This window comes from Hypomesus nipponensis, chromosome 13, assembly GCF_054491055.1.
Source record: "Hypomesus nipponensis isolate SF chromosome 13, ASM5449105v1, whole genome shotgun sequence".
Classification (NCBI taxonomy): Eukaryota; Metazoa; Chordata; class Actinopteri; order Osmeriformes; family Osmeridae; genus Hypomesus; species Hypomesus nipponensis.
The window spans coordinates 10684631-10709910 of NC_140373.1; the positions used below are offsets into that span (position 1 = coordinate 10684631).

At 50.7% G+C, this 25280-nt stretch overlaps 2 protein-coding genes across 10 annotated transcripts; both read left to right on the forward strand.

Moving 5' to 3' along the window:
• On the forward strand, window positions 1–15740 carry jakmip3 (Janus kinase and microtubule interacting protein 3). 8 transcript variants are annotated; one of them, XM_084669593.1, is made up of 24 exons: window positions 1–225; window positions 906–1226; window positions 3529–3771; window positions 4172–4657; window positions 5189–5383; window positions 6745–6858; window positions 7666–7812; window positions 8195–8326; window positions 8731–8766; window positions 9050–9121; window positions 10869–10976; window positions 11219–11347; window positions 11427–11510; window positions 11678–11740; window positions 11897–11995; window positions 12161–12259; window positions 12626–12685; window positions 13004–13069; window positions 13189–13257; window positions 13434–13511; window positions 14132–14335; window positions 14634–14699; window positions 14900–14973; window positions 15059–15196. In XM_084669593.1, the coding sequence occupies exons 3-23, from the start codon at window positions 3637–3639 to the stop codon at window positions 14948–14950; spliced, it is 2493 nt and encodes an 830-aa protein (XP_084525719.1). In that variant the 5' UTR covers window positions 1–225; window positions 906–1226; window positions 3529–3636; the 3' UTR covers window positions 14951–14973; window positions 15059–15196. The 8 variants fall into 8 exon arrangements, with proteins under 8 accessions (XP_084525719.1, XP_084525720.1, XP_084525715.1 ...); XM_084669594.1 differs by having other exon boundaries at window positions 12626–12679; XM_084669586.1 differs by having other exon boundaries at window positions 3–225; window positions 14931–14973; window positions 15059–15740.
• Window positions 15739–24630, forward strand: dpysl4 (dihydropyrimidinase like 4). 2 transcript variants are annotated; one of them, XM_084669595.1, is made up of 14 exons: window positions 15739–17518; window positions 19491–19579; window positions 19914–20098; window positions 20325–20489; window positions 21163–21224; window positions 21451–21531; window positions 21759–21827; window positions 21917–22037; window positions 22232–22388; window positions 22597–22738; window positions 22869–23039; window positions 23277–23456; window positions 23716–23887; window positions 24339–24630. In XM_084669595.1, exons 1-14 carry the CDS (start codon window positions 17153–17155, stop codon window positions 24428–24430), a joined length of 2052 nt encoding a protein of 683 aa, XP_084525721.1. In that variant the 5' UTR covers window positions 15739–17152; the 3' UTR covers window positions 24431–24630. The 2 variants fall into 2 exon arrangements, with proteins under 2 accessions (XP_084525721.1, XP_084525722.1); XM_084669596.1 differs by lacking the exon at window positions 15739–17518 and adding an exon at window positions 17854–18151.
• The last annotated feature ends 650 nt before the right edge of the window (window positions 24631–25280 follow it).

Consider the following 25280-nt stretch of genomic DNA (forward strand, 5'->3'; position numbering starts at 1 on the left):
CACCCATAGGCTACAGCTGGTGTCGCACTGAAGAACATCATAAGGGAACAACAATGGAAATAGTGTAACTGGTAGGCCTATTATAGGCTAAATAGCGTCTGTCTGTATGACTGCCATCACTACCATGTTCATTTCATCCAACTTGGATTCCAAGTGGCCAAACTTTCGCCGCGCAAGCAAATGTACAACAATGTACCCCAAATAACGACAGCCCACATGCACAGAGTAAGCGAAATGTTTTATTTATATTTACAATTATAGAAGATAAAGATTATACGGAGAACTACTTTACTTAACGGCGGGGGACGGAGCTTTCTCCAGCGGGGGACCTCCAAGGGAAACGGAGGAGCAGACTTCCTGGTGACATGCAGGCACTAGGCTTTTTAATTTCAAACCATACATTGACACATCGATACTATTTCTGTACATGAAGGTACAGAACATTTGCCAAATGGCATAGTAACATCGTAATCAAAAATATACATTTTAGAATACAGAACGGATTACAAGGGAAGTGAAAAGGAAACAAACAAAACAATAACAACAACAAATCATATATTACATCAATTAAATAATATAACATAAGGGAAAGTTCAGTTCAATTATGTTTCGTTGACTCTGTGGGAAAGTGCTTTAGCATCATACAATTATTGTGCTCATGCAGGCACTATAGCCACTGTGAAAGATGAGGCTAGTTGGAAAGTTTACAGGCCGGTTATTTAGGGCATATCCTTAGTACATTAAGTCAGCTTAAATCAGGAGCCCATTTTAGATCAACTGCAGTTGCTTTTCTATATCAATGGCCACGCTTAGACTCATACGCCGGCCCTGCGCGTGTATATCTATGTGTCTGTGTTCAGTTTCCGTATTGTGTTATTGTCCATCTGTCCGGTCTGTGTCCGTAGTGTGTGTGCGCGCGCACGAGCGCGTGTGTGTATGACGCAGTATGAGGACATGGGTGGCTGGTAGTGTGTTCGTTCGTCCACTAGGGGAGCCCGTGCAGACAGCAGAGAGCCTCGCTGGGCGAACAGGGAGCAGCCGCGTCGCCTCACATCCGCACGCACGGCTCTTGACTCGGGGAAGCAGAGGCACGCACGCATGTGTGTGTGTGTGTCGTGTACGCGGGCTCATGCAGCGTCCTCCTCCTCCACCTCCTCCTCCTCCTCTGCTCCCTCTCTCCTGCCGGGCTTGATCCTGTCTTCAGCAGGGAGGGGGGTGTGTTCACGGTAAGCCCACCATCTCCTCATCTCCTCTCCATCCCTCTTTTCCTCTCCGCTTCCCCATCCTTCCTTTTTGCGCTCGCTCCCATCCTTCCTGCTCTCTCCTTCCGTCTGCTCGCTGCTGTTTTGATGATTCATCCTGCCAGGCCTGCCGTTTCCCGGGCTAGTGGGTGCGTGCTGTGATGTTCCCAGCCAGGGCTGGGCGCAGCGGCAATGTTGTTACTTCAGGCTGAGGCTGCAGGAGCAGTATTACTGGGTAGAAGGAGGTGCACCAGGACCAGTATTACTGGGTAGGAGGAGGTGCACCAGGACCAGTATTACCGGGTTAGGAGGAGGTGCACCTGGACCAGTATTACCGGGTTAGGAGGAGGTGCACCTGGACCAGTATTAACAGGGTAGGAGGAGGTGCACCATGAGCAGTATTAACAGGTTAGGAGGAGGTGCACCATGAGCAGTATTAACAGGTTAGGAGGAGGTGCAGCAGGACCAGTATTACTGGGTTAGGAGGTGCACCAGGAGCAGATTACTGGGTTAGGAGGAGGTGCAGTGAATGATCTGTCTGGTGGGAGCTGTATTGTCAGAGGGAGCGTGGGGTAGGGGTGCGAGGAAGGGAGAAGAGGAGAATGAGTGTGAGGATGGGAGGACATGTGGGTGGCAGGACGTGAGGAAGAGTTTGTGGATGAATACTATTCAGCATAGAGCTGCACAGACAGACTGACAGGTTGGACCATGTTTACAAGGTTAGTGGTGTGGGTGGGTGGGTGGGTGGGTGGTGGGGTTCTGCAAATATTGTTTCGGTATGTCCGACTACAAGAGCTGTTTATGGCCGCTAATCTGACTGGTGTGAATGTTATTGAATAGACCTCTAGTCTGCTGACAAGTGTAATGTACGTGAGTGTTAGTGTGTGTGTGTGTGTGTGAGGGCTTAGCTGTAAGTTACGGTGGTCGATAGAAACAACAGCAGCTGCAGCACCTCTCATCTAAACAACATGGAGTCAGTACTGCCTGTGTCTGCCTCCATACACACACACACACACACACACACACCATGATGTCAGTACTGGCCCGTGGAAGAACAAGCCTGTCATTTGTGTGCTAGCCTGGACCTACCACACTCTGAGACCTCCGCTGTGCACCAGTGTGCATGGAGGAGGTTCCTCTCTCTTGCAGTGATGATACTGGAGACAGGTGGACATGTCCTCCAGAGTAGAGGCAGTGGGATATGTGTAGGACTGAGGTCATGAGGCAGTGGGACTCAGTACAGGAGAGGTAGAGGGTGCTATGTGGTCTTGAGGCAGTGGGACTAAGTACAGGAGAGGTAGAGGGTGCTATGTGGTCTTGAGGCAGTGGGACTAAGTACAGGAGAGGTAGAGGGTGCTATGTGGTCTTGAGGCAGTGGGACTAAGTACAGGAGAGGTAGAGGGTGCTATGTGGTCTTGAGGCAGTGGGACTAAGTACAGGAGAGGTAGAGGGTGCTATGTGGTCTTGAGGCAGTGGGACTAAGTACAGGAGAGGTAGAGGGTGCTATGTGGTCTTGAGGCAGTGGGACTAAGTACAGGAGAGGTAGAGGGTGCTATGTGGTCTTGAGGCAGTGGGACTAAGTACAGGAGAGGTAGAGGGTGCTATGTGGTCTTGAGGCAGTGGGACTAAGTACAGGAGAGGTAGAGAGTGCTATGTGGTCTTGAGGCAGTGGGATATGTGTAGGACTATGTATGGTACTAAATGAAGTATTCAGTATGGGTAGAATGTTCCGGGGTTTTGCTTGGAATGTAGGCTGAGCACCTGGTGTGCTGTGATTTGTCATCGCTGGTTAGGTTGGCGTGTGGTGATCCATATTGGTGACCAAAATTAGACCAATGAAGAGGCTTTGTGCATGTTTGTGTCTCTCGGTGTCTAAGGAAGTCTAATAATGGCCACTGGAACTGTGGGACATTGATCAGTTTGGGGACTGCTGTGTGTCCCTATTTATTACAACAACTATGGATTTATTGATCGGGTGCTCTTTTGGTAGATTCTGAAATCTATTCATTTGGTTGATTCCATTGCTGTGTCTTGTCATTCTTACGTTGTTGAAGGGGGTTGGGGTGCTATTGTTGATATTGCTGTGTGTTGGTATGTTATTTATGTTGTGTGTTTGTACATTGTTTTTGTCGACACTGCAGTGTGTTGTTAATGTTGTTGTATGTGTGTATGTTGTTGTGGACATTGCTGTATGTTCTCATTCTTATTGACGTTGACGCTGCTGTGTGTTATTTAATGTTGTTGTTGTTGACATAACTGTGTTGTTATATTGTTGTTGACGTTGCAGGTGTCAGAGGCGATGGAGCAGGAGCTGAGGTGGTGAAGGAGTACGAGGGCTGACATCAGTGAAGCTCAGGCTGTTCCCGTGGGGTCAGGGGTCAGGGGTCACCTCACCATGTCTAAGAAGGGACCTGGGGGTCGAGGCAGATCGGAGAAGGTTGACGCCATGGCAACACTTCAATCCGCTAATGAGGAGCTGAGGGCTAAACTGACGGACATCCAAATTGAACTGCAGCAGGAGAAGACCAGGGCGAGTACACCACCTACACTACAGTACAGTAGAGACCACCTACACTACAGTACAGTAGAGACCACCTACAACAGTACAGTAGAGACCAACTACACTACAGTACAGTAGAGTCCACCTACACTACAGTACTGTATAGAGCACCTACACTTAAATAGAGTATAGTAATACTTCACCTAGAGTAACTTCAGTAAATTGTCTGGTATAAACCAGCACAACTCTAGATTCAATCACTGAAATCATGAAATGAAGTGTGCGTTATACAACATGTCCTGGTCCTGGTCCTGGTCCTGGTCCTGGTCCTGGTCCTGGTCCTGGTCCTGGTCCTGGTCCTGGTCCTGGTCCTGGTCCTGGTCCTGGTCCTGGTCTAACCCCTACCTGCCGTGGTCCCTGTGTTCCTCAGGTGAGCCGCCTGGAGCGTGAGAAGAGCCAGGAGGTGCGCCACGAGCAGAACCGCTCCACGGTCGCCACCACGGAGCTGCGCGCCAAGCTCCACGAGGAGAAGCTCAAGGAGGTCCACGCCGTCCGCGAGTCGTTGCTGCGGCAACACGAGAGCGAGCTGCTGCGCGTCATCAAGGTGAAGGACGGCGAGATCGTGAGGCTGCAGGGGCTGGTGAGCGCGCTGCGCGACGGCGCCTCCGACAAGGAGAAGACGGCGCTGGTGCTGGAGGCGCGGGAGGAGGCGCGGCGGAGCTACGACGGGGAGAGGAGCCGGATGCAGCAGGAGCTCCTGGAGATGAAGGGGGCGCGGCGGCACATGGAGGAGGCCCTGACCGTGGCCCTGCAGGCCGACAAGACCAAGGCTGCAGAGATCCGCAGCGTCCACCACTTCCACCAGGAGGAGATCACGCGCATCAAGAAGGAGTGTGAGAGGGAGATCCGCCGGCTGGTGAGACCCCACGCTGCTGTCTCTCTGTCCCCCCCCCCTACCCCCCTCAGCCCCAACCAGTCCACACACACACGCGGACAAAATCACACGTTACGCCATCGCACATAGGCACACACGCACGTTACTCGCGTCCGTTTTGACACGCGCACACATGTCTTGTTGTGTCAGGCTTTCTGTTTAAAAGCAGAGGAACGGGAAGGTGAGAGAGGGGAGGAGGAGGGGGGAGAAGAGGAGGAAGGGTGGGGTGTGGGGGGAGAGAGAGGGATGTGAGCAAGAGGAAGGGAACGACCGCGTTGGAAAGAACCCCGTCAGGGAAAGCACGCCAGGGAGACCATTCGGATGAGCTCATCGATAAGATGGGGCGGGATTCACAGTTAGCCGGGTTCCCATGGTAACAAGGCAGCTGGGCAAGCGGACCTGTGCCCACACAGCAGTGTGGATCTCTGTGCGTCGCGTCCTTGCATCTGTGTTTGTCCCCTGCGTTTGTGTGCATGTGTGCGTGCGTGGTTGGTGTGTGTGTGTGTCCTGTAGATGGATGAGATTAAGGTGAAAGACAGAGCAGTGTGTGTGCTGGACAAGGCGTTGGGGCTGCAGGCGGGCCACTCCCAGAGGCTCCAGCTGCAGAAGCAGGCGGTGGAGCAGCAGCTAGCCCAGCTCCGAGACACGGACAGGGGCCTGCAGAGCCCCAGAGCTGGCCAGGCCTCAGCAGAGCACCCCAACAGCCCCGTAAGAACATCACCCTCCTCCCTCCTCCTCCTGCCACGAATGATACCAAACTGTAGCTAGCTCCTAGTAGCCTACAGTTGCTTCTGCCTCCCTCCCTCCCCTCTTCCTTCCTTCCTCCCTTCCTCCTTTCTTTATTTCTGCCTGCCTCCCTCCCTCCATCCCTTCTTCCTTCCTTCCTTCCTCCCTCCATTCTCCTACATCCCTCCCCTTCCTCCTCCCTCCCTGCCTCGTCCGCACTCCCTCTTCCTCCCATGCCCACAGTACAGTCGCTTCTCCCTCTCTCCCTGAGGTTTCTGCCTCCAGCCCTGCATCCCTCCCTCCATTCTCCCTCCCTCCAACTTCCTTCCTGGTATTCTCCCTCCCTCCAACTTCCTTCCTGGTATTCTCCCTCCCTCCAACTTCCTTCCTGGTATTCTCCCTCCCTCCAACTTCCTTCCTGGTATTCTCCCTCCCTCCAAATTCCTTCCTGGTATTCTCCCTCCCTCCCTTTCTTCATCCCTCGCTCCCTTCCTCCCTCTGCCCGACCAGGGAGGAAGTGGTAGTCCAGCTAGCCAGGTGTAGCCAGAGGGCAGTGGTCTTTGCAGGTCACTGTTGTAGGACACGCCTGCTGTACAACCCCTGACTGTTGAGTTGCATTTGTCTTTTTTTTATGCATGCTGTTGGTTTCGATCAAAACTGAGCATGACACGTTTTGCTTTGAAGATGGGTGAGGCAGTGCCTGAAACCGCCCAATCACAGCCTGAGTTGTTTGTGTTTTCTCCAATCGCAGCCATTGGTGTTGGATGGTTTCTGTCTGCCTACTTAGTGTTCTGGCGTTGTGTGCCCTCTCTGTGGGACTAGTAGACTACACCAGACCTGGCACCAGAGGAGACGATCAGCATGTAGCTATCCTCTCCTCTCAGCTCCTCTCCACCCTCCTCCTAAACCAGGACACACACACAACCGAATCGACGCACACACACACACACACACACAGAACCATAAAGAACCCGCATGCAAGACAGTGGAGGACGGACACACACTGGAAAGTAGAGCAGATACACACACAGGAAGTGCAAGCCCACACACATGCATGCATACACAAACACACCTGGCTCTCATTTGCATGGCACTGTATGAAATGAATGCTGTCGCGTTTTTTTGTTCATTGTGAACGCGTCTGCTTGAACGTGCTGACATTCTTATGTATTCGAATCAAGTCTGCAATCTCTTGGTGCCTCAATTGGTAGGTCTCTGTGTATGCCGTGTACGAATCAGATCCATACTGGGCTATGGAAGGTTCTGGTAGGTTAGAGGAGGTGTGTGGCAGGTGTTTGGGGAGCAGCTCCCTGCTGATGTAGGGATGGTTTGTGTCGGAGCAGCAGTTGGATGACAAGGACGTCCGGCGTTTCCAGCTGAAGATCGCCGAGCTGAGCGCCATCACCCGCAAGCTGGAAGACCGCAACGCCCTGCTGTCTGAAGAACGCAACGAGCTGGTGAGGACTGCTGTGTGTGTGTGTGTGTGTACATTATTGTTGTGTTTTGTTTCCACTTGGACTCTTTCCTCTTACTGCACCTAAGTCCTCGGTTAATGACTTCAATAGACCATAGGAATGACCCTGCTGTTGTGAAAGACTCGGGACTGGCACACATTAGCTCAGTATTTCATTTTATTTCCAAGTTGAGATAAAAAAAAAAAAAAATCACACAAATTCCAAAGGAGATAGAGATATAAAGGTCCAGTATTCTTAACCACATTTTAAGACTCCATGCTACAAGGCCCTCCCCAACCTCTCCGTCAGGAGCACATGACTCTAGAACATTCTCTAATGTGTTTTGGAAAAAACCCCACATCAGCAATTTCACTGTTACAGTAAGACGTCCCTTCTTTCCCAGGTACACTGTATCATTAAATTAGAAGTCAGCCTTCCCTGTCTGCCAACAGAATACCAACTCCACCTCACAACTCTCTCCCCCCTCTACAGAATCACCTTCTGGTCTTCAACATATCCTTGAACAACCATGCTTCTGCCCCAGCTTGTTCTGACTCTTGAGTTAGACTAACTAAAATCATCTCATGTCACTAAACGCACATAATATTTCAGTTCCTTCATAGGTCTTGGAGCCACTGTCAATCCTCTCTGACCCCGGTTGTGTGTGTGTGCGCATGTCTGTGTGTGTGTACGTGTGTGTGCATGTCTGTGTGTGTGTGTGTGTGTGTGTGTGTGTGTGTGTGCATGTCTGTGTGTGTGTGTGTGTGTGTGCGTGTGTGTGTGTGCGTGTGTGTGTGTGTCTGTGTGCAGCTGAAGCGTCTGAGAGAGACAGAGAGCCAGTTCATGCCCCTGCTGGACAAGAACAAGAGACTGAGCAGGAAGAATGAGGAGCTGGATCACGCCCTGCACCGCATGGAGAACAAGCTGCGCTTCGTCACCCAGGAGAACATGGAGATGGTACGACCCCTGACCCCCCTGAGCTACCGACCCTCAGCCTGAACCAAAACAAAGTTTTGCCACCTGGGAAAAATAGAAGTTAAAGTGTAGAGGCCCTTACACTTTCAACCCTTTCACCGAGGAAGATTGGATTATATGTTTGGGTTTAACCCCTTAATCTCTTGGCATGGTAGATTACAGGTTTATACACGTTCAACCCTTTAATCCCCAGACCGCTTGAGTGCATACCTGTTTAACCCTTTAATCCATAGACAGATTGAATGATATGTTCTCCGTGGTTAACCCTTTCCTCTCTTGACTGACATGTTTCAACACGTTTAGACCTTCAAACCTTGGACAGATTATGGTGGTGTGATTCCATGTTTGACCCCTTCCTCTCCAGAGGGAGAAGGCTGGGACCATCCGCAGACCCAGCTCTCTGAACGACCTGGACCAGAGCCAGGAGGAGAGGGAGATAGAGTTCCTCCGACTGCAGGTGCTGGAGCAGCAGAACATCATCGACGACCTGTCAAAGGTATCACTATGACTCTGTCTCTTTCTCTCTCTGTCTCTTTCTCTCGCTGTCTCTCTTTCTCTCCCTCTCTCTCTCTGTCTGTGTCTGTTCCTCTCTCTCACTCTCTTTCTGTCTCTGTCAATCACTTTCTGTCTGTTTCTCCCTTTCTCCCCCTCTCCCCCTCTCTGTCTCTCACTCTGTCTCTTTGTCTCTTTCTTTCTGTCTCTCTCTCATTCTGTGTCTTTCACTCACACCCCCTCCTCCCCTCTCTCTTGATGTCTTAGTTGTTCACTGCCAGACAAACTCTCTCTCTGTTACTGATTTGCTCTCTCTGTCATCTTGTCAGGGTCATTACTGTTATACAGGGCTGTATGGTTTGTGTGTCTGTGAATCTGACATGTGCCGTGTTTGTGATTGATTTCCAGGCACTGGAAACTGCTGGCTATGTGAAAACGGTCATTGTAAGTTGGATCTCTTTGTCTCCAAGCTCAGTGCAGAAACACGCTCTCTGGAAAGTTGGACTTGAATTATGTATTATGTCATGCAAATGAACTGCTGCATTGATGAATATTCATGAACTTATCTTTGTGTCCTCTTGTCATTCCACATATTCCTTTGTGGTTTTCTCCCTCCCTCCTTTCTTTCTTTCTTTCTTTCTTCGTTCCTTTCTTTCTTTTTTCCTTTCTTCTTCTTTTCCTTCTCTTCTTCCTCCCTCCTGCCTCCCTCTGTGCTGCTGTGCTCCAGGAGAGAGACATGTTATTGAGGTACAGACGGCAGGACTCTGGCCGCAGGAAGAAAGGCTTCCGAGCCTGTAAGGTGGGAGCCCACAGTAGACAGACAGTAGACAGACAGTAGACAGACAGTAGACACACCGGGAAACTACATTAAAACCACAGGAGACCCCAGTAGAAACCCAGCAGAACCACAGTAGAAACCCAGCAGAAACACATTAGAAACCCAGCAGAAACACATTAGAAACACAGCAGAAACACATTAGAAACACAGCAGAAACACATTAGAAACACAGCAGAAACACATTAGAAACAGCAGAAACACATTAGAAACTCAGCAGAAACACATTAGAAATCACAACAGAAACACATTAGAAACACAGCAGAAACACATTAGAAACACAGCAGAAACACATTAGAAACACAGCAGAAACACATTAGAAACAGCAGAAACACATTAGAAACACAGCAGAAACACATTAGAAATCACAACAGAAGAGAAGACAGTAGAAACACACACAGTGGAAAGAAACTATTCAATTAATATGAACAGGTGTTACAGAGTCTGGGCTGTGTCTGACCTGGCTGTGTCTGACCGGGCTGTGTCTGACCTGGGCTGTGTCTGACCTGGGCTGTGTCTGACCTGGGCTGTGTCTGACCTGGGATGTGTCTGACCTGGGATGTGTCTGACCTGGGCTGTGTCTGACCTGGACTGTGTCTGACCTGGGCTGTGTCTGACCTGGGCTGTGTCTGACCTGGGCTGTGTCTGATCTGGGATGTGTCTGACCTGGGCTGTGTCTGACCTGGGCTGTGTCTGACCTGGGCTGTGTCTGACCTGGGCTGTGTCTGATCTGGGATGTGTCTGACCTGGGGTGTGTCTGACCTGGGATGTGTCTGATCTGGGATGTGTCTGACCTGGGGTGTGTCTGACCTGGGATGTGTCTGACCTGGGATGTGTCTGACCTGGGCTGTGTCTGACCTGGGCTGTGTCTGACCTGGGATGTGTCTGACCTGGGGTGTGTCTGACCTGGGGTGTGTCTGACCTGGGATGTGTCTGACCTGGGCTGTGTCTGACCTGGGATGTGTCTGACCTGGGATGTGTCTGACCTGGGATGTGTCTGACCTGGGCTGTGTCTGACCTGGGGTGTGTCTGACCTGGGATGTGTCTGACCTGGGATGTGTCTGACCTGGGATGTGTCTGACCTGGGATGTGTCTGACCTGGGGTGTGTCTGACCTGGGGTGTGTCTGACCTGGGATGTGTCTGACCTGGGATGTGTCTGACCTGGGCTGTGTCTGACCTGGGATGTGTCTGACCTGGGATGTGTCTGACCTGGGCTGTGTCTGACCTGGGGTGTGTCTGACCTGGGGTGTGTCTGACCTGGGATGTGTCTGACCTGGGATGTGTCTGACCTGGGCTGTGTCTGACCTGGGATGTGTCTGACCTGGGATGTGTCTGACCTGGGATGTGTCTGACCTGGGCTGTGTCTGACCTGGGGTGTGTCTGACCTGGGCTGTGTCTGACCTGGGCTGTGTCTGACCTGGGGTGTGTCTGACCTGGGATGTGTCTGACCTGGGCTGTGTCTGACCTGGGCTGTGTCTGACCTGGGCTGTGTCTGACCTGGGGTGTGTCTGACCTGGGATGTGTCTGACCTGGGCTGTGTCTGACCTGGGCTGTGTCTGACCTGGGATGTGTCTGACCTGGGCTGTGTCTGACCTGGGATGTGTCTGACCTGGGCTGTGTCTGACCTGGGATGTGTCTGACCTGGGCTGTGTCTGACCTGGGCTGTGTCTGACCTGGGATGTGTCTGACCTGGGATGTGTCTCCTAGCAGCCAGTGATCGAGACGTTCTTTGGTTATGACGAGGAAGCGTCTGTGGACTCTGACGGCTCGTCCGTCTCTGTCCACACCCCCTGCACCCCGGACGAGGACCCCGAGGAGGTGAGGAGGACGACCCCCTGACCTCTGACCTCCTGCCTCTATCACCCTCAAACCCCTCAACCCTGGTGCTGATGTGCATGTGTTTGTATATGTGTGTACGTCTGTGTGTGCGTGTGCGTCTGTGTGCGTCTGTATGTCTATGCGTCTGTGTATGTGTGTGTGCGTTCCTCTGTAAGTGTCTGTGTGTGTGTGTGTGTGTGTGTGTATGTGTGTGTAAAGGCATGTGTGTGTGTGTGCTGCAGGGTATGGTGCGTGAGGAGACCGAGTTGAGGTTCCGTCAGCTGACCATGGAGTACCAGGCTCTGCAGAGGGCCTACGCTCTGCTGCAGGAGCAGGTCGGGGGCACCTTCGACGCCGAGAAGGAGCTGAAGGTGAGGACTTCCTGCCTGCCTGTCTGACTGTCAGTCTGCCTGTCTGACTGTCTCTGATCATGTCTCCTCTACCCCGCAGATCAGAGAACAGCTCCACGCACAGCTGCTGCGCTACCAAACCAGGATACAGGACCTGGAATGTTCTCTCTCTCAGCAAGGCCTGGTCAGACCACACACACACACAGACAAAAACGTATAAACACACATAAACACACACATAAGCACACACACACATGTACACACACAGACACAGGCAAACATACGCACAAACTGCATGTACATACAGCTCACACACAAACACAGGTCAGATATTCTGCGTTGTGTCTGCAGGATGTGAAATGGATCGAAGAGAAGCAGGCTTTGTATCAGAGGAACCAGGAACTGGTGGAGAAGGTGAGGAGTGGAGATCTCTTGGAATGTCGATCTCTGTGAATGTCGATCTCTGTGAATGTCGATCTCTGTGAATGCATCTCCTAACACAAAGAAGATTTGATTGGATACCGTAAGAGCCTTCGCTTTAACCATGGACACTGTTGCCACGTTGCGCAGGTCAAGCACATGGAAACGGAGGAGTCCCGGCTGAAGAACGACATCCAGGACGCCAGAGACCAGAACGAGCTCTTAGAGTTCCGCATCCTGGAACTAGAGGTGACGTATCCCTCTCCTTCACACACACACACACACACACACCCTTCTGACACCCTTCGCCCTCACACACCTCCCCCTCACACACACACACACACCCCCACACACAGTGTGCGTATTGAAGTCGGTGTGTGAGTGTGGCTAGTGAAGGTGGTGTGTGTTCTGCAGGAGAGAGAGCGCAGGTCTCCGGGCATCAGTTTCCAGCAGATCCACTTTCCTGAAGGCCTCAGTCCTCTGCAGCTCTACTGTGAGGCTGAGGGAGTCCATGTGAGTCCAGAGCTGCACCCAGCACACTAGACCACTAGACCACTACACACTGCATACTACACCATACACTCTAGACCACTACACACTGCATACTACACCATACACTCTAGACCACTAGACCACTACACACTGCATACTACACCATACACACTAGACCACTAGACCACTACACACTGCATACTACACCATACACTCTAGACCGCTAGACCACTACACACTGCATACTGCACCATACACACTAGACCACTACACTCTACACCACTATATACCCTCCCCTTGTCTCATCTCCTCCTCACTCTCTCCTCCCCTCTTTCGCCTCTCTCTTTCTCCCCCTCCTCCCCCTGTCCCCTCCTCCTCCTCCTCCAGGACATCATCATCTCTGAGCTGATGAAGAAGCTGGACATTCTGGGGGATAACGCCGTAAGTGTATGTTGCTTTTCCTAAGTACATGTGGCACTGTGTATGTGGGTGTATGTGTATTACTGTAACATGGATGTGAATTAACATAGATGTGAATTAACATGGATGTGTACATGTGGACACAGTGATTAAAAAGACTGTCAAAAGGAACCCAATCAGGCTGAAGGTTACGGATAGACCTTAGAGTTCAGGCTGAAAAAAATCGAGGTTCCAAATACAACCTTATGGATCTACGGGTTCCGAAATGGTTCTATGTGGAACCTCAGTAGTCAGTGTGTGTTTGATCCTGAACCCTGGTACTTTCCCCATGTGCCCTTGCACCAGAACCTGACCAATGACGAGCAGGTGGTGGTGATCCACGCCAGGACTGTGCTGACCCTGGCTGAGAAGGTAACTAGCGGCAACATGTCACCATGCCAACCCTCCCCCTTGGCTCACGCTGTCCCTGCCCTCCGACAAACTATCTCCTCCTTGTAGTGGCTTATCAATAAACTATCTCCTCCTTTCAGTGGCTTGAGTCTATAGAAGTCACCAAGTCAGCTTTGCAACAGAAAATGCTGGACATTGAAAGTGAGAAGGTAATCTGGCTGTTGACTTCCTACTGCATGTGTCTACTTCCTGTTGGTGTTGCTACTTCCTGTATATGGCTGAGCTCCTGTGCAGTCTCCTGATCTGTATCACATAGCCAGTAGAGCTCACATAACCCAGACATAACCGTAGTGTGTGTGTGTGTGTGTGTGTGTGTCTTCACCAGCATCTATTTAGTAAGCAGAAAGGCTACTTGGATGAGGAACTGGACTACAGGAAACAGTCGATGGATCAAGCTCACAAGGTGTGACCCCCAACCCTTGACTCCTGACCCTTGACCCCTGAGCCTGATTTACTCAAGAGGATCTCTGTGCTAAGCTCTGACAACATACAAATTATACAAATCTAGCTGGACAGGATATTTGTGCCCTCTGGTGGCCATACGAAGTAACTGGACTTTTTGCCAGCCACTCATTCCTCATCCTCTCTTCCTCTTTCCACCTTCTGTACCAATCCTTTCCTCTTTCTTGATGCATTCTTATTCCACCCCACTTCCTCCCTATTGTCCTCCTTTTCCTCTCTCCTCCTCTCTCATTTTCCTCCGCCTCCGCCTTCCCCTTCCTCCCATTCTCCCTCCTCTTCCTCCCCATCCTTCTACCCCTTCCTCTTCTCTCTCCCTCCCTCCTCTTCCATCCCATTCTCCCTCCATCCATCCATCCATCATCTCCCCGATCCTTCCTCTCCCTCCCTCCCCCTCCCTCCCCTTCCTCTCCATCCTTCTACCCCCTTTCTATTCTCCCTCCCTCCTCTTCCATCCCATTCTCCCTCCATCCATCCATCCATCCTCTCCCCCTCCCTCCTCTCCCTCCCTCCCTCCCCTTCCTCTCCATCCTTCCCCCCACACCCTTCTGCCCCCCATCCCAGAGGATCCTGGAGCTGGAAGCCATGCTGTTTGACGCCCTGCAGCACGACGCGGGCGCCAAGCTGGCCGCGGGCCTGTCAGAGGAGGAGAGGGAGGGTCTGCGCGGGGCCGTGGAGCAGTGGAAGAGGCAGGTGCTGAGCGAGCTGCGCGAGAAGGACTCCCAGATCCTCCGGGAGCGAATGGACCTGCTGCAGCACGCCCAGCAGGTGGGTGCTGGTCTGGACCACGCAGCCTCCATGGCTGCCTACATGTCTGGAGCCTGGCCGCTGTCGATGATTTAGCACTCTCTCTCTGCTGCTGTGTGTGTGTGGCTCGCTCTCTCTCTCTTTCTCCGCCTTTCTCATATCTCTCTTTCTCTCTCCTCTATCTCTCTGGCTTTCCCTCTGTGTGTCTGTATCTCGCTCTCTCTCTTTAGGTCTCTGTCACTCTTTAGCATTCTTTGTAGAGTCATCTCTCGTGTGTCTCTCTTCACTGGACTAATTTAATATGTGCTGATCCTTACAGAGAATCAAAGAGTTAGAGGAATGGATCGAAGCACAGAAGCGACAGATCAAAGAGCTGGAGGAGAAGGTACATTCTGATAGAACACAGTTTCCAGGCAGTGTGACACAGACGAGATGTCAAAGTCTCCACAGTGCTGCGATGTGAACCGAAAGCAATTGTGCTTGATCTGAACAACAATCCTGATGAGATCGCTCAGCCCTTTGACCCGTTTGTGTTTTCTCTTTTCTCTCTCGTCATTTCCTTTTCGTTTCTGTGCCTCGGTTCAGTTTTTATTTTTATTTCTATTTTTCTCTCTAGCCTTTATCCTGTGGTCGTAGCTGTCCATGTGAGCTCCTGTCAGGTGGGTGGGTTTAGGGCCTGTCAGCATAGAGACCTTCCAGTACTTTCTCTGAAGGTGTAACCAGCCATCTCACTGTCATCCACAGCTCTCCAGAGATGTCTCGACACTTCCTCCCGGAAGACAGGATGTGACACCACTGTTCTGCCAGCCATCGCCAGGGACGACCAGCGGTGGCGGCCGCCCGCCGGAGGGGGGCTGATGTGTGTGTGTGTTTTTCTCCAAGACTGTGGACTGTGTTTCTACCGCAGTGTGACCTCTGTGACCTCTGCCCGGCCTGTGTTGGAGTGGTGTGTGCGTGTGCGTGCGTGCGTGTGTGTGTCGCGCCTGTCTGTGGAAGACTTCCGTGGACGTTCAGGACATCGAAGTGTTTTTTTCTCCGTTTTCCCTGCTGAGCAGGTGGTGCTCTGCTTCCCTGTGGAAGCATGACGAACTGAGAGATAGACGTTTCCCCTCCCTTTCTCTCTTCCCCCACTCTCTCCGTCCGTCCTGCCGATCCCCCTCCCTGCCAGCAGGCGTCCCCTTCCTCCCTCCTTCTCCAGCCTTTCCCGCTCCCTCCCTCCCTCCATCCTTCTCCAGCCTTTCCCGCTCCCCTCCCTCCCTCCCTCCATCCTCCCTTCTTCTTCACGTCTCTGTCTGTCACTTTTCACTTTTCACTCCCTCTCAATCTCGCCCTCCCTCTCAGCATTTCCCTTCTCTCTCAGTCTCTCCTTCGCTCTCAGTCTCTCACCCCCCCTCTCCTCACAGCCCTCCCCCCCCCCCATTAGAGCCCCATGTCCCCCCACCCCCTCTCTCTCACCCCCTGGTGTTAACTCTGACTGCCCGGGCTGTGACACCCTACCCTAACCCCCTTGGTCCCGCTCCCCCCGTCCCCCTGGTGTTGACTCTGGCTGTCCAGGCTGTGGCCGGGCTGTGGCCGGGCTGTGGCCGGGCTGTGGCCGGGCTGTGGCCAGGCCTCGGGGGCCACCAGCTCCTCAGTGTTTCTAATGCTCACGGCCACCCACTCTGGCTATACACTCGTCTTTTTGATGTAAAGGGGCAATATTTGGAATAAATTTTCTCCGAAGAGACATGCGGAGGATTGATCATTCTTTCTTTCTTTTCGTCGCCTTGCGCTTTTCGCGCCGGTCGCCGGAGGCCACCGACGCGATGTGTGTTGGCGCAGCGTGCGCCAGTCAGTCATGCGTGACACGTTGGAAACAGATATGATGTGTGTTCACGGGTGCATGTGAACACGCCTGGTTTGTGGAAGGCTGGTTGCTTGTGTCCGTGTCCAGACCAAGGCCCTGGAGACAGGCCTTCACTGCTGGGGGAGGATGTGAGGGTGGGACGGGATGTTTTCGACAGCCAGACATGTCAGCCTGTCTCTTTGTTTACTTGTTGGAAGTACCAGTTTGGAACCCAGTCAAAGTGTGTACTTCAGAAGGGTTTGGGAGGGTTAGATAGATTATACTTCCTAGGGCACTAAATGCTACTACATGACAATGTACCCTACATCCTAGGGCCCTACATGCTACTACGCGACAACGTATCCAACATCCTTGGGCACTAAATGCTACTACACTACAATGTGCCCTACATCCTATAGGGAACTACATGCTACCACACTACAATGTGCCCTACATCTTATAGGGAACTGCATGCTACCACACGACAATGTGCCCTACATCCTAGGGAACTACATGCTACTATACTACAATGTACCCTACATCCTACACCCAATCTAAGGTTTTATACACTAAGTCTACACAAAGCTTTTCTGAGCATTTCCCACTAGAGAGAAGTGAAAATTCCACCGGTGAAATGGGCACAAATAGCACCAGTCTAGTCTGGAGTGAAGATCTACTGTCAGGGTGGGGGTGGGGTAGTTCAATCTTGTGATAGTGACTGAAGGAAGCACATTTCATGCCGACGTGCACCCAGCCAGCCCCCGGGCCGCCTGTCTCTCTCCGGTCCCTCTCCCTGTGCGAAGTCATGTGAAGGTTTCAGCACCACGCCCCACTGGACAGCTCCCGTTCACAGAAGTGTCCTCGACTGAAGACCGAGGTCGACTTGGTTTGGAGAGCTGCCACCACGGAGATTAACTCAGTCTGAGGGTACGATAGTACTTCTTAGGTTAGATTTAGGGTATTTTTTATGTTTCTACATTTCTCACTGTCCTCTAAAAGAAGAACGTCTGGCGATGGCAGAGAGGAGAACGATGCCCAGGGATGATGACGAAGGATCTTTGCTGTCCAAACTGGGGACCGACAGTCCAAAGCCCAGAGTCAAGTTCGGTGGAATGTTCTGTAACGTGGAGGGCGCCTACGAGAACAAAACATTAAATTTCGAGTCGTTCAGCCCAAATACCCAGAGACGGCATGTCCGGACTCGCCAGGAGGACAGGTGCCACTCGGACACTTTCAGTGACACCAGCAGCGTGAGCAACTTCTCATCAGTCAGTGAGAAACCGAGTCGAGCATCCCGGTTCGACGCCGTCTCGTGTTCCCGGGGCCAAACCATCGTTTATCCCACTGGACACAACCGCACCCACAATGGCAAGCGAGAGGTAAATTGTATACGATGAAAGATTGTGTTTTCATTTTTTAAATTAAAACTTTGTATATTTTAATAAAGTAAAGATTTACTTTACAGACCGTCAGATAGCTTAATGACGTTTTGGGGAACACACTCATATTGAATGTTATTGATTTAATTTTAACACCCACAGCTGAAGCTTTGCCAACAAAGACGAGGATTAAAGGGTTTATTCACTCTAGAGTCTAAACAATACGGCTGCGTCTCCCTCCGGCGTGGATAGTGCAGGCTACTATCAAATCAGTGTTGAGAACCAAGCCTTTTGAGTCGGTCCCGCCTCGCCCCCAGAACGCGTGTAGAATATTAACGAGGCAGATGGTCAGCGGGGAGACACAACGGAAGGGAGGGGGCTCAGTAAGCGCGAGGACTGGTGGCACAGCCCATCCAAAATAAACGGAGAATACGGTAACGGTGTCTATTGCTCTCGAGCTGAGTTGGCAATACTGTGAGAGACGTTTAACGTTAGCCCTGAATCCCACCACCAGCAGTGCACACGCGATACCGGGTAGCCATTCAATCTCGTGGCTCTAACGTCGGAAATCACAGGTTCCGCGCACCGGCCGGCATGTCTTTCCAAGGCAAGAAAAGCATCCCTCGATTGTCGGTAGGTAACCGTGCAACAGTCCATGTATGATTTAGAGATTGTAGTGGCAGTGCAAATGTAATGAATTATCAAACATCTCTGGCGGAATATGTTGTCCCATATCGAATAGGCTATTGCAACTGATCATGGCGGCACTCCTAAAAGAGCATTGTTCGTTCAGTGGCTCGTCAGTCATAGTCATTTGAATGGAATGCATTTTTTTTAACCTTTTTAAGCATCTTCGCTAGTCAAACATCGGAGCTGCAAGCTGTAGTCGGAGGCTATTGCAATGTCACGCTTCTATTTAGTCTGAGCGACGCAAAGACAGCAGCACACACAGCGCTATTCCTGCAGCGTCTGACTATCTCGTGGCCTAGACAGGCAGCACGGGGCCGTGCCGGCTAATAAGGGCTTGGCTCGTCTCGCAGACGCGCCGGTTCAGCCAAGCGGAGTACAGTAGTGTCTTGCCCGGGGACTGGGCGTAGTTATCACGGGGAGGCCCAAGAACCGATTCCCTTCCACTCAATTTGGCACAGTGGCCTGCCCCGCTCATCTACCCGGGTGACCCACTTTCTTCTCTACCGGAATAAGTCTCTCTTTGTTCGGCGCGTATATGGGCCTATTACCATGCACTACCGAAACCACATCCGACCTACGTTGATGAAAAAGCCTAACCCCATCTTTAACAACTCAAAGAACTATAACGATGTGCAATGTAATTTAATGAATCTCTGGACGTTTTAAATCGTTGAATTTCAAATCCAGATATGTCCTATCCACTCAAAATTTGTTCTACAGAATACTTTGTTACAAAGTGAGCAAATACCCAGAACTCCTGCCGTTGCACAGTGTGCAGACAGAGCTAACCTAAGCTTCACCCATGCTTTAGAGCCCCCCTGTAGCCCATCACATCACCCCCCCCCCCCCCAGCTTCCCAAAACTGTCCAACCACATTCCTCCGGTTCTCCCTCTTCCGTGGGCGTCTGTCGTTCCTCCTCGCATCTTAATCCATCACCCTCTCAGCATGGCCTCAGGAACCACAGCACAGCCCTGCCACAGGACCACAGCCTTTTATGGACTCAGCATCTTGCACTGTCCGCAGTGAGTCCATGCTCCTCTGATGGAGCAAACGGGTGTTTTAATGCATCATCAACAGCCTCTTGTCTTTGCACTGCGTCTCTTTATTGACACTACACATCTTCACGATCATGTGACCTTATACTGACCCGCCTCCCAGGAATCACTCGCCACCAAGGGGATCAGCCTAGCTGTCGATCGCCATGACAACAACCTCTCCTCTCCCCTGCTCCACCCTTCCTAACTCAGTCCAACTCTGTCGTTCCCCCCCCTCCGTCTCCAGAATGATCGCCTCATCATCAAAGGAGGCAAGATCGTCAACGACGACCAGTCCTTCTACGCCGACATCTACGTGGAGGACGGTGTCATCAAGTAGGCGTCGCCCTTGTTTCACTCTCCAATCACGCTACACTTGGTGTTAGCCTTTGCATACATGAATACATACATGAAGAATACAACAGTTGTAATACACTCTAATATGTCAGTTGTAATATATTATAGCAGTTGTAATAGACTCTAATATGTCAGTTTTAATATATTATAATAGAGCAGTTGTAATAATACATCAATTGCAATATACTTTGATACAGCAGTTGTATACAGTAATAGACTCTATAACAGTACTTGCAATAGACAAAAATACAGCAGCTCTAATAAAATACAAGACAGCAATACTATAGACTGTAACACAGCAGTGAATCCACAGGCAGATAGGAGAGAACCTGATTGTTCCTGGGGGCGTGAAGACGGTTGATGCCTACGGACACATCGTCATCCCGGGTGGCATCGATGCCAACACCAGACTGCAGGCTCCACACCTGGGCATGAGCCCCGCGGACGACTTCTACCACGGCACCAAGGCAGCGCTGGCCGGAGGCACCACCATGATCCGTAAGACCCTACTGAGCCCTGAGCCCTGACCTTGTGATAAAACCTAGCCCTCAGCCTCGTCCCAGCATCCAACCTTAAGGGTGTTCTAGGACTGTGTGGGTGACCATAGTGTACTTGAGCTTTGGGGTTGATTGACCGGTGGTTCGACCGAGTTCGCATCAATGTACTAACTAGATCATTAGTGTGCTTGACCGGATTGTGTCCTCTCCTCTCTCCTGTCCTCTAGTCGATCACGTGCAGCCTGAGCCAGGCTCCAGCCTGCTGGTGGCCTACGACCAGTGGAGGGATATCGCTGACAAGAGGTCGTGCTGCGACTACTCCCTGCACATGGATATCACGCGCTGGCACGAGGGGATGTTTGAGGAGTTGGAGAGTTTGGTCAAGGACCAAGGTGAGTGTGTATGTGTGTGTATGCCTGTGTGTGTGTATGCCTGTGTGCATGTGGGTACGCCTGTGTGTGCGTGTATGCATGTGCCTGCATGTGTGTGTGTGTGTGTGTAGACACAGGCTTCTCTGTGTGTAACGAGGGTGAGTGAGGCTGAAGGGACATCTCTGGGCCACACTAAGATGAAGCTCAGTCTCTGTAATCTACAGAGACAGGCTACCCAGCACAACATGGGCCGGCATCTCTGCACCCTGGCCCTTATCTCTCCCTCTACCCTGCCACCCTCGCTCTCTTTCTCTCTGCCCTCTCTCTCTCTTTCTTTCCCTGCCTCCCGCTGTCTCTTTCTTACACTCTCTTTGTCTCTTTGTTGTCCTTTCTCTTGCCCTATCTATCTGTCTCCCAGTTTCTTCATCTTTCCCTCTCTTTCTCACTCTTATTGATCTATCTCTACTATCACGACCAGCAATAGCAGGGTTGTAGCATGTTATAGCAGTAAACAGAGCTTTAGTAACACACCCTGCAGCAATGACATTGATGACCAGCAAGGATTTTAAGGACGCCCTTTTTAGGAGGGATGGGTTTGAGACCTTGAAGAAGTGCATGCATGAAATAATACACTTCAGTGAAAAACATAACCTCGGTAAACCCACCGTAACCTCGGAACCATGATCTGTTGCAGGTGTCAATTCCTTCTTGGTCTTCATGACGTACAAGGACAAATACCAGAGCTCCGACTCCCAGGCAGGTTCAGCAAACACAACATAGACCTCTTTGTGATATGACATTAACGTACCATGTGATAAACAGCAGAGGACAATACTTCTCACTGTTGCAGATGGAATAACAAGAATATTTCCCATTTAAACTGCACCATAGCCACACGGCCAAGGATGTTGTACAGAGGAATATAAAGAAAAGGAAAGATGGATGATCTGTTCAGCAGAATGACCTGTCCTCACTGTTGCAGATGTATGAGATGTTCAGCATCATGCGTGATCTTGGTGCCATCGCTCAGGTCCACGCGGAGAACGGAGACATCGTTGATGAGGTGGGGATCAAGCTCTCCTATCATGTCACCCTTGACCCCAACACACTAGCTGCTGTCTGGATACAAGAGTCTCTCTCTACAGTCTTTCCTGTAACCCATTTCCCCTTTTCTCTCTCTCTCTCTCTCTCTCTCTCACTCTCTCTCTCTCTCTCTCTCTCTCTCTCTCTCTCTCTCTCTCTCTCTCTCTCTCTCTCTCTCTCCCCCCCCCTCTCTCTCTCTCCACATAGGAGCAAAAGAAACTTCTGGAGCTGGGTATTACTGGGCCCGAGGGACACTCTCTGTCTCACCCAGAAGAGGTAAGAACAACCTGGCCACCCCTGACCCTTGACTGCTTTACTTGGCCTCTATCTGACCCTGACGCTCTGATGATGCTAATATCCACTAGGTGGAGACAGAGGCTGTGTATCGTGCCATCACCATTGCCAAGCAGGCCAACTGCCCTCTCTACGTCACCAAGGTGATGAGCAAGAGTGCTGCTGATGTCATCGCCAAGGCTAGGAAGAAGGGTGAGACTTCTCGGCCGTTTATTATCCAGAATTCAGCTTGAGGTATTCATAGAATACCTAATCACCAAATTATAACTAATTTTAGTTTTTATCTTATGTATTACATTTGCTATGGAAATGAGCATTTGAGTATAACTTTGTTCGAGAGGGATTTGGAGTAATGAGAAGGTCTGCTCTCCTTGCATTATTTCCAGGAATGGTTGTCTATGGGGAGCCAATCACAGCCAGTCTTGCAACAGACGGTTCACACTATTGGTCTAAGAACTGGGCCAAAGCTGCTGCCTTTGTTATGTCCCCGCCCCTCAGTGCTGACCCCAGCACCCCAGAATACCTCAATTCCCTCCTCTCCTGGTAAGAAACTCCACAACCCACCGTCTGTTGTTCATAACCCAAAGCCCTAACCTAAAATCCTGAGCCAGAACTACTCTCTCAACTTTCTCATTTCACCCTAACCTTGCACGAGCACATGGTGGACCAGCCCTGAGGCTGTGTCCTTGTGATGTCAGTCTGTAACCAAGACATGACTAATAACACTTCCTGTGTGTCTGCTGGTTGCTAGCGGTGACCTCCAGGTGACGGCGAGCGCCCACAGCACCTTCTCCACGGCCCAGAAGGCCGTAGGCAAGGACAACTTCACCCTCATCCCCGAGGGAACCAACGGCATCGAGGAGAGACTGTCTGTGGTCTGGGACAAGGCTGTGGTATGCCGGCAGACACACGCACACACACCGAAACACACACACACACACACACATACAGTTGTATCACTCAGTAATCACAAGTCAGTAGACATGTTCAAATTGATAGTAGTGACATGTGTTTCCTATCCAGGCCACAGGTAAAATGGATGAGAACGAGTTTGTGGCAGTGACCAGCACCAACGCCGCCAAGCTCTTCAACCTGTACCCCCGGAAGGGACGCATTGCTGTGGGCTCTGATGCCGACATCGTCATCTGGAACACCAAGGAGACCAGGACCTTCTCTGCCACCACCCACAACCTGGTTAGTGTCTGGTTAGCCTAGCATAACAACCTGGTTATTTTTTTCTTTTTTTTCTTCTTAGTAACCATTTTAGCTTTACTTCCATAGCAAGCGGTAGCTAGCACTTGGTTAGCTGAACAACCTTCTTTGTTTAACCTGCTTTTCAGATGAAGGGGAATCAATGTTATCATGACTCAAAGAAAATGATTACAAAAGTGTTTTGTGTTGTGTGTGTGTGTGTGTGTGTGTATTGAGCAGACGGTGGAGATGAATATCTTTGAGGGAATGGAGTGTCGGGGGGTGCCCGTGGTTGTCATCAGTGGGGGCCGGATTGTTCTGGAAGGTGGAAAGCTGAACGTCACTGAGGGCTATGGACGCTTCGTCCCCAGCAAGGCCTTCCCCGACTATGTTTACAAGAGGATCAAAGCCCGTAGCAAGGTATGACCTTCAACCCCTGACCCCTCACCATGACTCCTTCTCTGAAGTTGACCCTTTGACTGACTTCTAACCTTAACCCCTAAATCCTCATTCCTCATCTCTCAGTCTGACTCTTGTTGAACTTGACCCTTACCCCAAAACCCATACATTCTACCTCTGAACTTGACCCTGAACCTTGCTCCTCTTTCTTGACCCATGACCCTGAACCTCACTGAGAGTCTCCTCCACTCAGACCTGATGCCCTGTGTCTCTCCAACAGATGGCTGATGCCCGCGGTGTTCCCCGCGGTAACTACGATGGCCCGGTCCACGATGTCATCAGCATGACCAAGTCGGTGCCGCCCACCCCCACCACTAGGGGGCCCCAGGCCCCAGGGAAGGTCCCCGCTGGCCCCAATAGGAACCTGCACCAGTCGGGGTTCACTCTATCTGGTAAGAGCTGCTGATTCTGAATGCTTGCCGTGTTTATGAACTAAATATCTGTGCAAAATTCTTAGGCACCATATGATGGGCATTGATCATTCGCATATGAAGTGAATATTGTCTTGAATATTAATTATTTTTTTGTCTTCTGTATTTGTGTGTATAAAAGTGAAAATGTTCTGTAGTTTATTAATTTCATTATTTATTAAAGAATTTTTACTTGTAAAATAGTGTGTATATAATAATATGAAAATATGTATTCTTAGTATGTAATTTTAGTTTATATACGCTCTTCAAAAATCTGGCTTGAGCCATGACCCTAGTTCTGAACCTAACCTACTCTCATTCTGTCTCGTACCATAGCTCCAAATCTGTCCATAAGCTTTGCCGTTTAGCTTTTTCATCTAGCTCCAATTTCCTGGCCTAACTCTTTGACTCTTCCTCTTCTTCTCATCTCCAGGAACTCAGATAGACGACCACATCCCACGGCGCTCTACCCAGCGCATCGTAGCTCCCCCTGGTGGCCGGTCCAACATCACGTCCCTGTCGTGAGTGGTGAACATGAGGGAGGCGAAGCAGAAACAGCCCTTCACACTTGGCTTCCTAAACCGTCCTCAAAGAAATGCAAAAAATCCCAGTTACACTCTAAAACTGTACATTCCAACAGGTTAAAAACATTAAAAAATAAATACAAATATGGTACTTTTCCGTCAAGTGATGGAAACATTACTATAACAATACCTACACCTATTGTACGCAGAACCCAAGTCCAACCACATCTCATTGCAAAACAATAGATCCATCCACTAAATCCATTAAGTCCATCCTAAGACCATTCAACAGCTATAGTAGATCTCCATAGAGCTGTTCAACCTCCATATAACTGCTTGATGTGCATTGCATGCAGCTTCAACCTCCAGAGTCCCCTCGTCCTCTGGTCATCTTGTGTCCAGCTCCAGTTACCTGGTGGTGACGATGAGCAGGACGTAGGAGGGTCGCCTTCAAGACCTCTGAATGCCTCTCACACCGTAGTAGTCCTGCTTCTTGACACTTTCTCTCTCTCTCTCTCTCTCTCTCTCTCTCTCTCTCTCTCTCTCTCTCTCTCTCTCTCTCTCTCTCTCTCTCTCTCTCTCTCTCTCTCTCTCTGTATCCTCTTCTGTTCTCTTTTCTCTTTGTCTCTCTTTCACTTTCTCTCTCAATCTGTCTCTGTTCTCATTCCTCTGGCACTTAGGCTGCCCCTCCTCTTCTGCCTCCCCTCCATGAATGTTCTCATTAGGTAGTACGAAGAACAACCATACTTGATAACCTCATGCTTAAAGGACTTATGTCATTGCCACATGTGTGTGTACCTTCCTGTTACCATATAAACGTTAACCTGGAGAGAGACAGAGGCGTCATATGC

Excerpts from the sequence above, each read along its gene's own strand:
- jakmip3 (XM_084669587.1), top strand. The coding sequence starts at position 3,637 with ATGTCTAAGAAGGGACCTGGGGGTCGAGGCAGATCGGAGAAGGTTGAC. Across the intron at positions 11,741-11,896 it reads ACCAGGAACTGGTGGAGAAG|GTCAAGCACATGGAAACGGA; the intron begins GTGAGGAGTGGA and ends CACGTTGCGCAG. Across the intron at positions 14,336-14,633 it reads TGCTGCAGCACGCCCAGCAG|AGAATCAAAGAGTTAGAGGA; the intron begins GTGGGTGCTGGT and ends TGATCCTTACAG.
- dpysl4 (XM_084669595.1), top strand. The coding sequence starts at position 17,153 with ATGGCAGAGAGGAGAACGATGCCCAGGGATGATGACGAAGGATCTTTG. Across the intron at positions 21,225-21,450 it reads ACCAGAGCTCCGACTCCCAG|ATGTATGAGATGTTCAGCAT; the intron begins GCAGGTTCAGCA and ends TCACTGTTGCAG. Across the intron at positions 23,457-23,715 it reads GGATCAAAGCCCGTAGCAAG|ATGGCTGATGCCCGCGGTGT; the intron begins GTATGACCTTCA and ends TCTCTCCAACAG.